General features: G+C 40.5%; 1 protein-coding gene across 5 annotated transcripts in view; it reads right to left on the reverse strand.

The window, feature by feature from the left end:
• Nucleotides 1–246: 246 nt before the first annotated feature.
• LOC130181390 (equilibrative nucleoside transporter 1-like) overlaps nt 247–12,602 on the reverse strand; it is a 36,566-nt gene continuing 24,210 nt past the window's right edge. For all 5 annotated transcript variants that reach the window (XM_056395583.1, XM_056395582.1, XM_056395580.1 and 2 more), the window contains exons 2-13: nt 12,192–12,282; nt 11,911–11,992; nt 10,896–11,074; nt 9,817–9,956; nt 8,433–8,567; nt 7,550–7,647; nt 7,177–7,258; nt 6,320–6,405; nt 6,033–6,141; nt 5,291–5,376; nt 2,891–3,090; nt 247–2,134 (exon numbers count right to left, since the gene is read on the reverse strand). In XM_056395583.1, coding sequence (XP_056251558.1) covers nt 2,023–2,134; nt 2,891–3,090; nt 5,291–5,376; nt 6,033–6,141; nt 6,320–6,405; nt 7,177–7,258; nt 7,550–7,647; nt 8,433–8,567; nt 9,817–9,956; nt 10,896–11,074; nt 11,911–11,992; nt 12,192–12,220 — 1,338 coding nt within the window. In that variant the 5' untranslated portion in view covers nt 12,221–12,282 and the 3' untranslated portion in view covers nt 247–2,022. The remainder of the gene's footprint in view (nt 2,135–2,890; nt 3,091–5,290; nt 5,377–6,032; nt 6,142–6,319; nt 6,406–7,176; nt 7,259–7,549; nt 7,648–8,432; nt 8,568–9,816; nt 9,957–10,895; nt 11,075–11,910; nt 11,993–12,191; nt 12,283–12,602) is intronic.

Genomic DNA, 12,602 nt, shown 5'->3' on the forward strand with positions numbered 1-12,602 from the left:
CGAGGAACGCTGCTGAATGAAGCAGCACGTGTTGAAGAACAAATCTGAGCAACTTGTACTTTTCTTTTACTCCTCCACCACTCGCATCAAGTGAAGAGCTGTTTGTTTGAATCAGCAGTGACCTGTTCACCTGATGTAGCCGGTGTGTCCACATTTTTATATCACAGACAAAATCCTTCACCACCAGATCATCTCCATCTTTATCAGCAGTGTGTCTCCAGAAATGACCAACAGGAGGAGCCAGACTCTTAAAAATACAGTTTTATTTTATCACAGAAGTGTTTCAACTGCAATGTAAGTAACATCTTAATGGTCAGTTCCCTCCCCATATCACCCAGAACACCCAGTATAGAAGAACAGACCAATGTGGTGCTTTTAAAAAAATAAACTGTTATGATGTATGCAGATCGTCTTATAATATTGTGTAAAGCAGACTTTACAAAAACAAAATGCACACAAAAATGCAGAGAGACAGAAATATCACACTGACCGGTAGATGGCCTTTTATCCCGTCATAATTCATTAAAATAAAACCAACTGTGAATTTGAAAAACACCTAAAAACTACTTCTGGTATAAAACTTATCTTCCATGAGAAAAAATTTGATGGGAAATGGCACAGACTTAAAAAAAAGTTTTTTTTTTTTAAAAGTCACAATCACAGTGGCGCATTTCATAGCAGGTTAAATCCCCTGTGTATTTTATCAGGAAAGCACAGCAACAGTAGAAACTTCAAATGTGGGCTGAAAATCTATCTTGACCGACAATTTGACCTGTTTCCATTTGGTGAATCAAGTCAAACTGAAGTAACAGAGGATGTTTTCAGATAAAAACAGAGTGTAAAACTTCATCTAAAACTACAGCAAAGACAAATTTAACAAACACTCGCTAAGACGATGACTATTCAGCGGGAAGTTTTCCAGACAGTTAGTGGCCCAGATTATCGATTAAAACCTCGTCTTTAGGATTTAGTCCATCCTTACATTCATTGAGAACTTACTGGTTTGTTATGAGGATGCACACAAACACAACTGACCCGAGTTAATGCTGAAGTAGACGGAGGGAGTGAAGCTGTTTACGGGTCATGAGCTCCCTTCAAAGTTCATCATTTTCCCACGTTGTCTTTGTGTATTTGGCTTGATCAGAGTTCAAAGCTGCAACAGTCCAGAGTGATGAACTGCTCATGTTTCACGTCCGACGTGCAAAAAGTCCCATTGAGGATCACAGTTTACAAAGTGATTAGTTAAATCTAACAGTTAGACGAGCCACAACATCAGGATCTCAGAGCCTCATGTATAAAAAAGTGTTAAGACTTTATTTACACACCGTCATAACTTCATTTGAATTCTAAGAATGTGATTGTTTCAACAAAAAGTGTTTAACTTCATTAATGCAATCTAACCTTTTATCTTTTTTTTTTAAATTTTTATAATTTTGTGCAAAAGAACGTTTTATACATGAGGCTCTGGGAAGGAACGTGTACAAGCCGTCATTCATTCACTGCCTGAGATCTGCTTGTTTTCTGATATCTGGGAAAATGGAAAACATCTTGAAGAATTTCTGCTCTCTTCTACATGATGAGTCCATTTCAACTGATCTTTTTAAATTTTTTGACTCGTTTGGTTTTGATTTGTTTGTTGAGTTGCAATCTGAACTCTTTAATTTATGTCAGAGAAACCACCTCTTTGATCAGTGGCATCAATTGGAAAATATCCCCTTGAAACAGGAGAAGCTGCTGCGTTTGAAGGAAATAAAAAATAAAAAATAAAATAATTCAGTAACATATTTCAGCTCATGTTGTCGCCACGATGGCTGGATGAGACGAATCTCTGCTGTACACTTCAGTAGACCGAGGTTCTCTGGTCTTCTTGTCTTCTGCGCTGCCTCCATGCAGTCGGAGATTGCTGTAGAGGAGCGTGGCTGAACCAGTTCAAAGGTGCTCCCACTGAGGGTCATGACAGGGGGAGCCGGTGGAGGGCAGGGTGGTCTACTCTACATCTACTGAAGGTTTTTACTCGAGGTTTTAGATCATGGCCCGGAAAGCAAACGAGACTGCGGCTCCCAGGGCCAAGCCGAGGGACAAGAAGAAGGCCATGATGGCCCCCGCCGTCTCTGCCTCATGCTGCGGCACCTTCCTGTACAGAGACAACGGAGGGACAAAATTCATCAGAATGAGTGGCTCACCATTAAACACAATGGTGTTTATGTTAAAGCACGGATACAGCTCTACATCACTTTAAAGAACAGTTCAACACTTTGGGAAATATGCACTCTCTCTCCAAGAGTTAGATGTTGAGAGACTGTCATTGATGCACATTGTTTTATTAGAGCTTGTGTGTTCATTACATATTTTATTGTGCTCAAGTCTGTCTGAGTTTTACCTGCTTGCAAGACTGACTGTATTCTCCCACAGGAGAAGTTTAAGTTAAAACTTGACCACTCTCACGCCTGTGCGGTAAGTATGGCACTATAGCCAGTTAGCTTAGCTTAAAGACTAGAAGCAGGAGAAAACACCTGCCCACAAACACCTCTACAGCTCAGCACTTTACACCTTTTATCTCTTTTGTTTGGTTCAACTGTTTTTACATTTCTGTTAGTGTATTTTTGAGCTTTAATGAGACTCAGGCTAGCCGAGTCCCTCTGTTTCCAATCTTTATGCTATGCTTGGTTAAATTACTCCAGGCTCCAGTACAGTACTTCAAAGAGTGCTCTCCCAACTCCTTGTCAAAACCTGGCACCTGCATTATCCACAATGCCAGCAGTTTGGTTAAAGATTTGGGTGTGCTCCACTAAGTCATCTGCCAAATCCAACAGTCATTGTGTGCACATTTCCTACATACGTGTGTGTGTGTGTGTGTGTGTGTGTGTGTGTGTGTGTGTGTAGCCCTTACTTGGGTCCAAAGCACATGCACAGACTGGCCAGGTATCCGTTGGAGAAGGAGAAGAAAATCATGAAGATGATGTACCAGGCGTCGTGTTCAAACAGCACAGGGAGGTAGTGACGAGGCTGAACGTTACACAGCATGAAGAGAGGGATGAAGACGACCCTCAAAACCACCAGGACAGGAAGCCAGATACTATCTTTACCCGGCTGGAGACAGAAACACAGCTATGTCACCACAGGCACAGACAAGAATTAACAGGACTCATTACAACACGGTAACCTACTTTTGGATGTTTTTGTTTGGGGAATGGGAATACATTCAGCATGATGTAATTAGAGCTACAACGAGGAGCGGAATCATTGATTAGTTTATGATCAGAAAAACAAACTACATCATTTTGAAAATTGATTCATTGCAAGTTATTTACCTGAAGAGAAATTGCCACACATTCTCTGGTTTCAGCTTCTCCACGTGTCAGGATTTGCTGCTTTTCTCTTTTTACATGATAATAAACTGAATATTTTTATCATTTTTCGCAATTTTCCAATCTATTGCAGACTAAATTAAGCATAAAGAATAATTGCTAGATTAATCAATAATGAAAATAATCATTAGCAGCTGCATTCCAAGTTCCTCTGAGGAGATTTATGGGTTTTTCTATCTCAAAGTTTGATTATATATTTTGAACATGATGCCAGGAAAGTTGAGTTCAATAACAAACATATTTCTTGACATCCTCTCTGATAATTTAGGTCAACAATTTCATGTAACTTGGGAGAAAGAAAGCAAATGACATGACCGACCCGAGGACCTGATTTCACAGAGCACCTCAGCAGAAACTGTCAGGATCCTGATCAGTGTTGTGTGATGATGATAAATAAACTCACATGGTCCTGGAGCAGCTGACTGCACTAATACCAAGAGGCTGCATTTCAGCGCAGGTCAGACCATGTTAACTAACTCTACTCAGTTTGTTCACAATCACTTGATTCAATTTGATTATTTCCTCTGGATCGCAGGAAATTAGACCTGTTTGTTAATTTGTTGATTTATGGACATAGTTTGAAAAGAGCTGAACTTATGCTGAGCCCAGAAAGACAAGAAGAAAAAACATTAGTGTTAGTGCAAGGAAAACTGCCTGAGACACTCAATTCTGTGATTGTATAATAATGTCATGTGACAGTTTAGATAATTAAATCTAGAGAAGGTAAATCGTCTGACTGAGAAGATGCTCAACATCCTCATATTAGAGGCCAAATGGGACATGGGTAACAGCACGATAAAGTGCTGAAAATATTCAAAATAAAGCTTTTTTCGGTGGAATTTTATTTTTTTTTTTTTTTAAGTGGCTAAAACATTTTTCTGCTGCTGGACCTTTCCTTAGCAGCACATCACTCAGCTTCTGTGCCGGTGCCTCTGGCTGCCTCTTCAAAATGGTAGGGTGCTAAACCAAATCTACTGCAGGTAAAACACTGACTAGATACCTCACACACCCCCCACATCAAACAACCCCAACTATCCCTTCGAAGCAATAGCAATAACCTTTGACTTTCCACCGGTCATCCACATGTGCGTGTAAATAAAGTGCAAACTTTCAAAAACACCACTGCCACTTGTCAAGGACGCCCAAAATCACTTCTTTTACACAGTGCGCACGCGCACACACACACACACACACACACACACACACAGTTCTCCAAAAAAACCCCTCTGATCTAGGCAACAAAACTCCACTCCTTTATTTTCAGCCTAAACTGAGCGATTCATGTTGTTCCACCGCTCCACTAATGACTCAGTGATCTATTCATGTATAAACATTTAAGCAGCCAAAACTCTGTCAACAAGTGGGTCTGTTGTCCATAAGACCATACACCAGCCAGACAACAGCAGATCACACTAAATATTTTGATGTGGTAATTTTAAATGGACTCTATAAGGCAAAAGTGTTTATCAACAAGTGCCGTCATTGGACTGATTTGTTTATCGGGCCGCGGGAGGAAGTCAGGTTGAAGCCAGGTTGAAGCACTGGTTACTGTCATACTGTAATTACTATAGCTTTATGCATTTTGAAATATGTTCTATTATTATTGTAGAGTTGCCACCAGTCAAGCTTGTAGCCAGTATCCACAAAGACCTGATACTACCACTCAGCTGTGATTGACTTTCACCTGAACAGGTAAACTAACCCAGCAGGAATTTGACAGTTAGTTTGGGGGGGGCCTCACAAAACAGATGAACCTTTGTACACAAGGGAGTTTTTCATGGAGCTTCTGGGTTCAATCCAGGCTTTTTAGTCATGACATGACATGACATGACATGAGTTGACCTGTACAGCATAGCTAATCTCCAGAGCAGGTAAGAACAAGCGAGTGTATTGGTGAAATGTCTTATTTGTGTTTAACTGACCCACATACAGACGGCCGTCAGACTCCTGCCGGCCCAGTCCATCAAGTTGAAGAGGAGGAAACATGACACAGGGATGAAGTAGGTATCTGAAAAAGGAACACAATAAACAAAGTGGCTGTAGCAACAGTAACAACACCAAGAATACAGATGAAATACTCAACCTCTGTGGGCATATAAAGTGGAGCTGAGAGTTTGCAGCTTTCTCCTTCACAGAGACTGGCAGCTGTAACCCAGAGTCACAGCACTGAAAGTATCAAAACATCCTGAGGAACCTCAGAAACTTGTTTTGATAATGAGCTGAAAACAGCTTCTTTGTAAGACAACAGGAAGAAGTTGGTTTAATCAGATATGTGTGAGCTTAAAGGATAAAACCAATTCAGTATATTAATGAGCTGCTCTCATATTCATAAAAAAAAGCCTTGTCCAGGCATCTATGTGAGCAGAAGGTAAAAAACCAAACAAACGAAGAACAGAAAAGCTAAAAGATCCAATTCAGTCCATAGAACTGTGGAGATAAAGTCTTCCATCCCACTTCACCACTGCACTATTTTTGAGGAACTAAGGTTTGCATTAAAATTTTTCCCAGACCTACAGTCTCCTCCTTGGGAAACAAAAACAAGGTTTATTCGCTAATTAGTTTGGTGATAAATGTTTGGAAAAGAGACAAAAACTTGGCAATCATCCCTCTCAGACGTCAGATTATCAAAGTTACTGGCTCACTAGGGAAGAAATGGAGACTCACCCCAGGCGCCTCCATCTGCTACTGTGGACTTGACCTCGACGGTCACAGCTGGGAATGTTCCTATGGTGACGGTGAAGATGCAGCACACTGACAGAGCCATCACCCAGATCTGATGAGAGAGCACCAGAGGAACATTATCAACATATACAGGTGGAAGGTGGAAGACGCACATGAAGAGGAGCTGGTTATGGGATGTGAAGTTTTAAATTACTCAGATGTGTCCTATCAGTGATGTCTGGCACACCGATTTGTGTTCATGTTTCAATGTGAGGAAGTCATCATTGCACCTGTCTGAAGATGTTGAACACGGACACGCTGGGTTTAGCCTCTTCCTCCACCAGACTCATCACCGGTCGCTTCTCTGCTGAACTTTCTGAAAAACAAACAAACAGCTCTCTATCATTATGTTGGTCAAGTGACAGACCATCAGCCCCAAGCTTCAGTGGCTGTTTGCACAAGATTTTAATTGTTATATAACATAGGTTTCCCATTACACTTCCACACACTGGAAATTAAAACCCAAACCCCTAACCGTCACCAAAACACAAACTGAACCAAAAACACTTTCAGTGGGTTTGGCTTTCACAGGCACTAATTTCTTTTTCCCCCACACATCCTGTTTATTTCCTGCAAAGACAATGTGAGACATTGAAACCTGCAGCTGGAGCATGAAATTATCTTGGTTGAATCTCCTGCACAACAGATGAGCACCTGTGTTAGAAAATGTCTGGTTGTTTGATAAAGAGTCAAAAATGTACAAGTCTGTTCATAGAAATGTAACACAAACGCAAAGTGCCAAAGCCAAAGATCATTTCCATGAAAAAAACAATCACAGAGCTTGAATGCATATTGGGTAATGCTAACTGTAAGTGTAAGCCGGAGATTTGTCTTGACAGAAACCAGGTAATATTCAGCAGGTTAAAAACAGTTCACATTGAGACTCTGGACAAATTTAAATAAAGTGTTTATGCAACTGTGGCACAGTGTTTTGCCCCAAACTGTAAAAAAACAAAACAAAACAAAAAAAATGTTTTCATGTTAAAACCAAATATCTTCTGTCTACAGCTTCAACTTCCATAATTATTAATTTTTTTGAAACTAGAGCATGAATATCTGAGCAGAGCTGTGAGCATACTGAATGTACCTTTTTTGAGTAAGTCCATCTTGTTCTCCTCATCAGCAGAGGGTCTGGATCCATTACTCTCCATGTGGTACTGGAAAAACTCCTGTTGACAAAGACAACAACTATAACGAGCCAAGCCCACAGAGCCAGTAGAGCAAAGATAAAGACAGCATGTTCTTTGAGATGCTGCTAATTCCTACTATCAGATGTGTTTTTCTGTCTCCCCACAGACTGCAGAGGCGCTCAGCACTTATCTCAAGTTTACAAAGCGCTGTTCAAAAAAGTTGAGAGTAAAATGGGAACACATTTCAAAGTGGCTGTTCAACAAATACTTCCTGATTAAAACACTTTCAACTCTGTAAACATATTCTGTTAAGAGAACAAGTGGTCTCACCATCTTGGGCAGAGCGATGTAGGACATTATGGCCAAGAGAATAACAACACAGGCTGTGATGAAGTAACCAAAAGCACTGTCCTGCAGGGCCGATCCAGCTGCAGACAAAGACAACACACAGATGTTAGCGTTTTCAAGGCTTTCGTAAGTATTGATTTAACTCAGTAGTTTTTCCTGTAGGCCACAGCTTCAGGCAAATATCCTGTCGAGTTTCTTTTGGTCAGTTTTTCTCTTTTAAAAATACATTTAAAATTCCAATTGTTGGATTATATAATTTTACAAGGGCTGAACCTAGCAATTACTTTGATTATCCATCAATCTGACAATTATATTCTTCATTAATTGTGTTTTCCCAACATCACGATGAGGTTCATGATGAAGTGAACAATTAACAAATTACTTAAAAAGTATAAAAATGAACAGCACTTTCACAGCCTCGTCAGCTAATGTTAGCACAGTCACATGAACTGAGAAGCTGAGATGTGTCATGTTCAGTGCAGCCTGCTGTAACAGCTCACGAAGAAAGCCAAATCTGACAGGAAAAAATCTCAAGTGCCAAACTAATTCTGTTTTCTTCATGTGGAGGAGGCCAAATTCAAAGAGCAGCCGGCCAATTTTATTGTTAACCACTTAAGTTAGGCTCGCCTTTCACCAAAAACAAAGTTCATCATTGAAACACATTCACTAAAATATTGCTCCATGTTAAATGTGTTCAAACATTAATTTAAAATAGTAATAAACACATTAGCTAAGGGGTTCAACTACCTGTCACTTTGTATTTTATTAGTAGTTCAAATAGCAATAATTCATATTTCTAGAAATAGCACTATAGTAGACTGGGGAACATGCAATACTAATTATAGAAGAGGTGTGTGAGACATACAGGCCAGCGCACAGATCATGGAGAAAGCGGCGAAGGTGCCGGCCAGCCCCTGTCCACTCATGATGGGAGTGGTGTAGGAGGCGGGCAGCATCCCTGCCAGCCCGAACAGGCTGCTCTGAAGAATCGCCCCGAACGCTGAGCAGGGAGAGAGAAAACAAGACAAGGATGTTTAAGAGTTAGCACATTTTTAACAGTTGCATTATTCCAAAGCATCAGAGAAAGAGGCCCGTAAAAAATGAACTGCCGTCGCAAACAGGAGGAGGCGACACCCTTTCTGAAAGAACATGGAGCATAACTGTTATATAACTGGTATTTCCCTTATCTCACTTTACACAAAGCCAACAAGGCCTTTTAATACAAAATTGGATCACACCAGTGGATTACAACGTCTTATACAGCAAGTCTGGAACTTAATTAGAGGCAGAAATCTAGTAACGTGTCCACTGAGAGGAATGTGCCAACGGCGATATCAAAGCTTTAAGGTCACGACACCCTCCCCTCTAAATCAAACACGATGGGATGTTCCTCATGAGGATCTTGGGGGTCAGGACTGGCCCAACGGGGATGAGGAGGGGGGTGAGCTTATCCCTGCTGCTGACGGAGTCATTGTAAATAAACAAACACAGTGAGATTACAGACTGTGTTCTGAAGCTCAGTGTGGTACGACCGCATGTGTGTGCATCCATATGAGAGGGATTTCCCCAAACACAGTGGATGCAGATGATTTTGATCAAAGAGAAAGAAGACACATGGAAATAATCATTTGCATGAGTTCAATGTGGAAATGAGGTAAAAGCAAACTCCTTAAAACTAGTGCACCAGTCCTGCAACAGGCATTTTTAGGGGTTTTGACTCAACTTTATGGTTGTGTCAGAGGGGAAGTGTACTGCATTACATAGAGAGGTGTTCCTAATATTTAGTCTACCCTCATTGATGTAAATGGAGTCCACTGCCAGGCTGTCTGAGATCTGCAGTTTCTAAGAAATCCTGACACACACACAGAGTTAAAACAAGAGAGAGATTTAATTCTACCACTGTTTGCCTGCAATAAACTGACCAATCAGAGCAGCCACTACCACAGCTTGTGTCAACTGAAAATGACAACTGCAGAATGGATACATGGTTTACTATTGACTTGTCAGGGCAAAACAAAATAAAATAACACCTCTCCCAACAGGAAATCATCTCGCACGAACACAGCGTCACGAAGAATGAATAAAGTGACTCAAAATGGAAATTCAGTCTGATCATCCAGCTCAATATTTCCTTGCACATGTTTGTGATCATAAACAAACTAGTACAGGAGGGGTCGTTATGTTTCTGCTGTTAAATAGCTTGATAAATACGCTACAGCTTTCTTTTGAGAATGTATTTAGAAACTCACAGTTGATGCAGATAATTTTGATCATAGTGATGGTGAAGAAAGGCAGTGGGTCCATGTCCACCTTGACGAACACAGCTGTCAGCAGGAAAACTATCAGGATGACTGTCAGGCTGCCAGAGATCCGCAGCTTCTGAGGAATCCTGAGAGACACACACAAGGTGAAAGCAACAGAGACATTAACCTTAAATACCCACCACTACACAGCTAACCCAAACCAGCAGGAAACAACATTAGCATGCCAATTTTAGGATGCCGAGTTCATTTTAAAAATACATGTTGGGTAAACTCCACTCAATTAAAAAATTTAAGATGGAAATTTTAACATAAAATCCAGATAAACAAATAACCAACTACTTATATTCATCATATAATAGAGATGTGTTCAAAGAAAGAGACATAAGGATAAGGAGAAATAAGACAGGGGGATGTGAAAAATGAGTTATGATTCATTGTTGAACTGACGAGGTCAGAGGTTCAGAAACAGGGTTTCTGAGAAGTTTAAGTCGTTCTGCCAGAAAGTGCGAGAAAATGAAAATGAAAAATAGAGAAGTTGTGTCAGTTCAAAAAAAGGTTAAAAAAAAAGGAAAAAATGAGTATATTGAGGAAGGGAGGGAGGGAAGGAGAAAAAGAACAGAGAGTAAGTTTGGGAGAGAAGCAGGGAGGGGTAAAGAAGAAGTTGGGGTGTAATAGAGAACATAAATAGCATTCCTGGGTATGTTTGTGCAGGGGAAGAGTCAGCCGTGGTCGGGGTCCACCCCAGATCTCTCCAAATCCAACTCTAATTAAAGCAAACATACTGGAGGCATAGAGACATACATTCACATAACAGGATCATGTTGCCTATAGAGGCACGGGGTGACCGACAGATAAACAGGACGGTAGGCAGAAAGAGCGGGAAGATAAAGGTGTAGAACAGAAGCCAGTGATCTTGCAGTGAAGTATATTTTGGCCTTCAGGTTTTAGCTCATTGCTTCCTGTAGGTGGAGAAGTGCAAATGCTACACACAGGACTGCAAGTTATATAAATCTACATGGTCAGTTTTTTGGCGTGAACATGTCAGCATGCAGCAGGGTGGATACCTCTGGTGTAAGAAGGAGTTGAGGCAGGTGAAAATGAGCAGAGGGACCATGGCGCACAGCGTCATCACGTTGTTAAACTTTGACTCCAGCACATTGCGAGTATCTCCCTCCAAAGTCCCATTAGCCGTCTGGTTAGAGGAGAGGTCTGTGGGCGGGTCCTTCAGCCTGCTGGTGAAGAACTGAGGAGAAATGACGAAGGAACGTACATATGGTTATCAGCTCTTGCAACCTAACAGCAGCAGTTGCAGTGAATGATAATTTAATGACTGAGGTCACGAGTTTGTATCATGTGAATGTAGTGCTGCATTAGTTTCAACTAGGTGTTCCTAATAAACTGCAAACTTAGTTACTTTTTTTTTTTTTTTTTTTTTTAAAGTCTGAGGTCACTTGGATGAAACATCTCAAAGCTTATATAATGCACAAATAAAACAGATTTTTAAGTTACAGAACACAAAAACAGCTGAAATCACAGCCTAGAAATGTCAATGTGACGCATTTCAAACCGGCATCAAAGTCTTCCTGGGAGTCATACACACATGGTATAGCTAGCTATATTTATTGAACTGGGTTGCCAACTTTTCTTTTTCAAAACAAATACACACTTTGAGCTATTTCAGCCTCCACAAAAATCCCCCCTAAGGGTGGGTTCAAATTAACTCCCCCAGGAAAATTAAACAGAAATTCCACATTTTAAGAAGTTAACCCTTTAAGGGTCCAAAAGAATGGCTGGAGATTAGAGAGGCTTTACCACGACCATGGAAATCCACCTGGATGGAGGTCAGCCATCCTGAGTGAAACCAGGTGGTTTTGGAGGGAGAGTAAACAAACAAGTAAGGTGACCTTCCACTATGTGGACCCCAACCTTTAAATTAACTAATCACTAACCACAAGGCCAGCAACAGGGCTCTTCCTTTCACCTCTAATCTGTCTGCGATTCCAAGGATTAGCTGCATTTACCTGCAAATATTCTCACTTTCAGAAGATTACAACCATCCTAAAATGTTACTTAACTTACCATGGTTGCTGTCATGAAGAAATTCCATGGTAAGAGGGTTCCCAAACCAAGGATGAAGAAAATGATCCAAACTGCATTGTATCTGGAAAAGAGACAAAAGGAAGTTCACATGAATGTACGTCAGTGAAGTCATTAAATCTTACTGTAGAAAAAATTTAGAACAACTTTTTCCATGGCTCTCATCCAAATTTCATTTTGCACATAATGAAACAGAAAATTACAACATCATACTGACACAAATAGGTCCTCAATCTAGAACTTTTAAAAACAGTTTCTCTTACTTGTCCCGAGGTGCGTTGATGGCCGTCATGGTTGTTGTTAGGGAGATGGAGGCACGAGATCAGTCAGAGTTGTATCAGGGTTACACCACGTCTGAAATATACAGATAACAAACATGTTTTCAGAGCTTAAACTATCTATACTGCGCCGGCCAACATTCATCATCAGCCATCAGTCTCTCCTTTCTGGTTGCATAACATACAACAAACCAACTTCACAACACAGACAGACTCAGCTTCATAACTCCTGTGTTGTGTCTTAATCATTGCAGAGTCAGATTAGCCACAACTTGTAACAAACATGCAGCATGATTCAAAGAACTTCACAACAGTTATGAAACTCACAAGACTATATTAACAAAGTATAAATTAAATAATTTCTGCTTCCATTAACTCTAAGTAAAGTCACTTTTT

Source organism: Seriola aureovittata, chromosome 14 (assembly GCF_021018895.1).
Source record: "Seriola aureovittata isolate HTS-2021-v1 ecotype China chromosome 14, ASM2101889v1, whole genome shotgun sequence".
Taxonomy (NCBI): Eukaryota; Metazoa; Chordata; class Actinopteri; order Carangiformes; family Carangidae; genus Seriola; species Seriola aureovittata.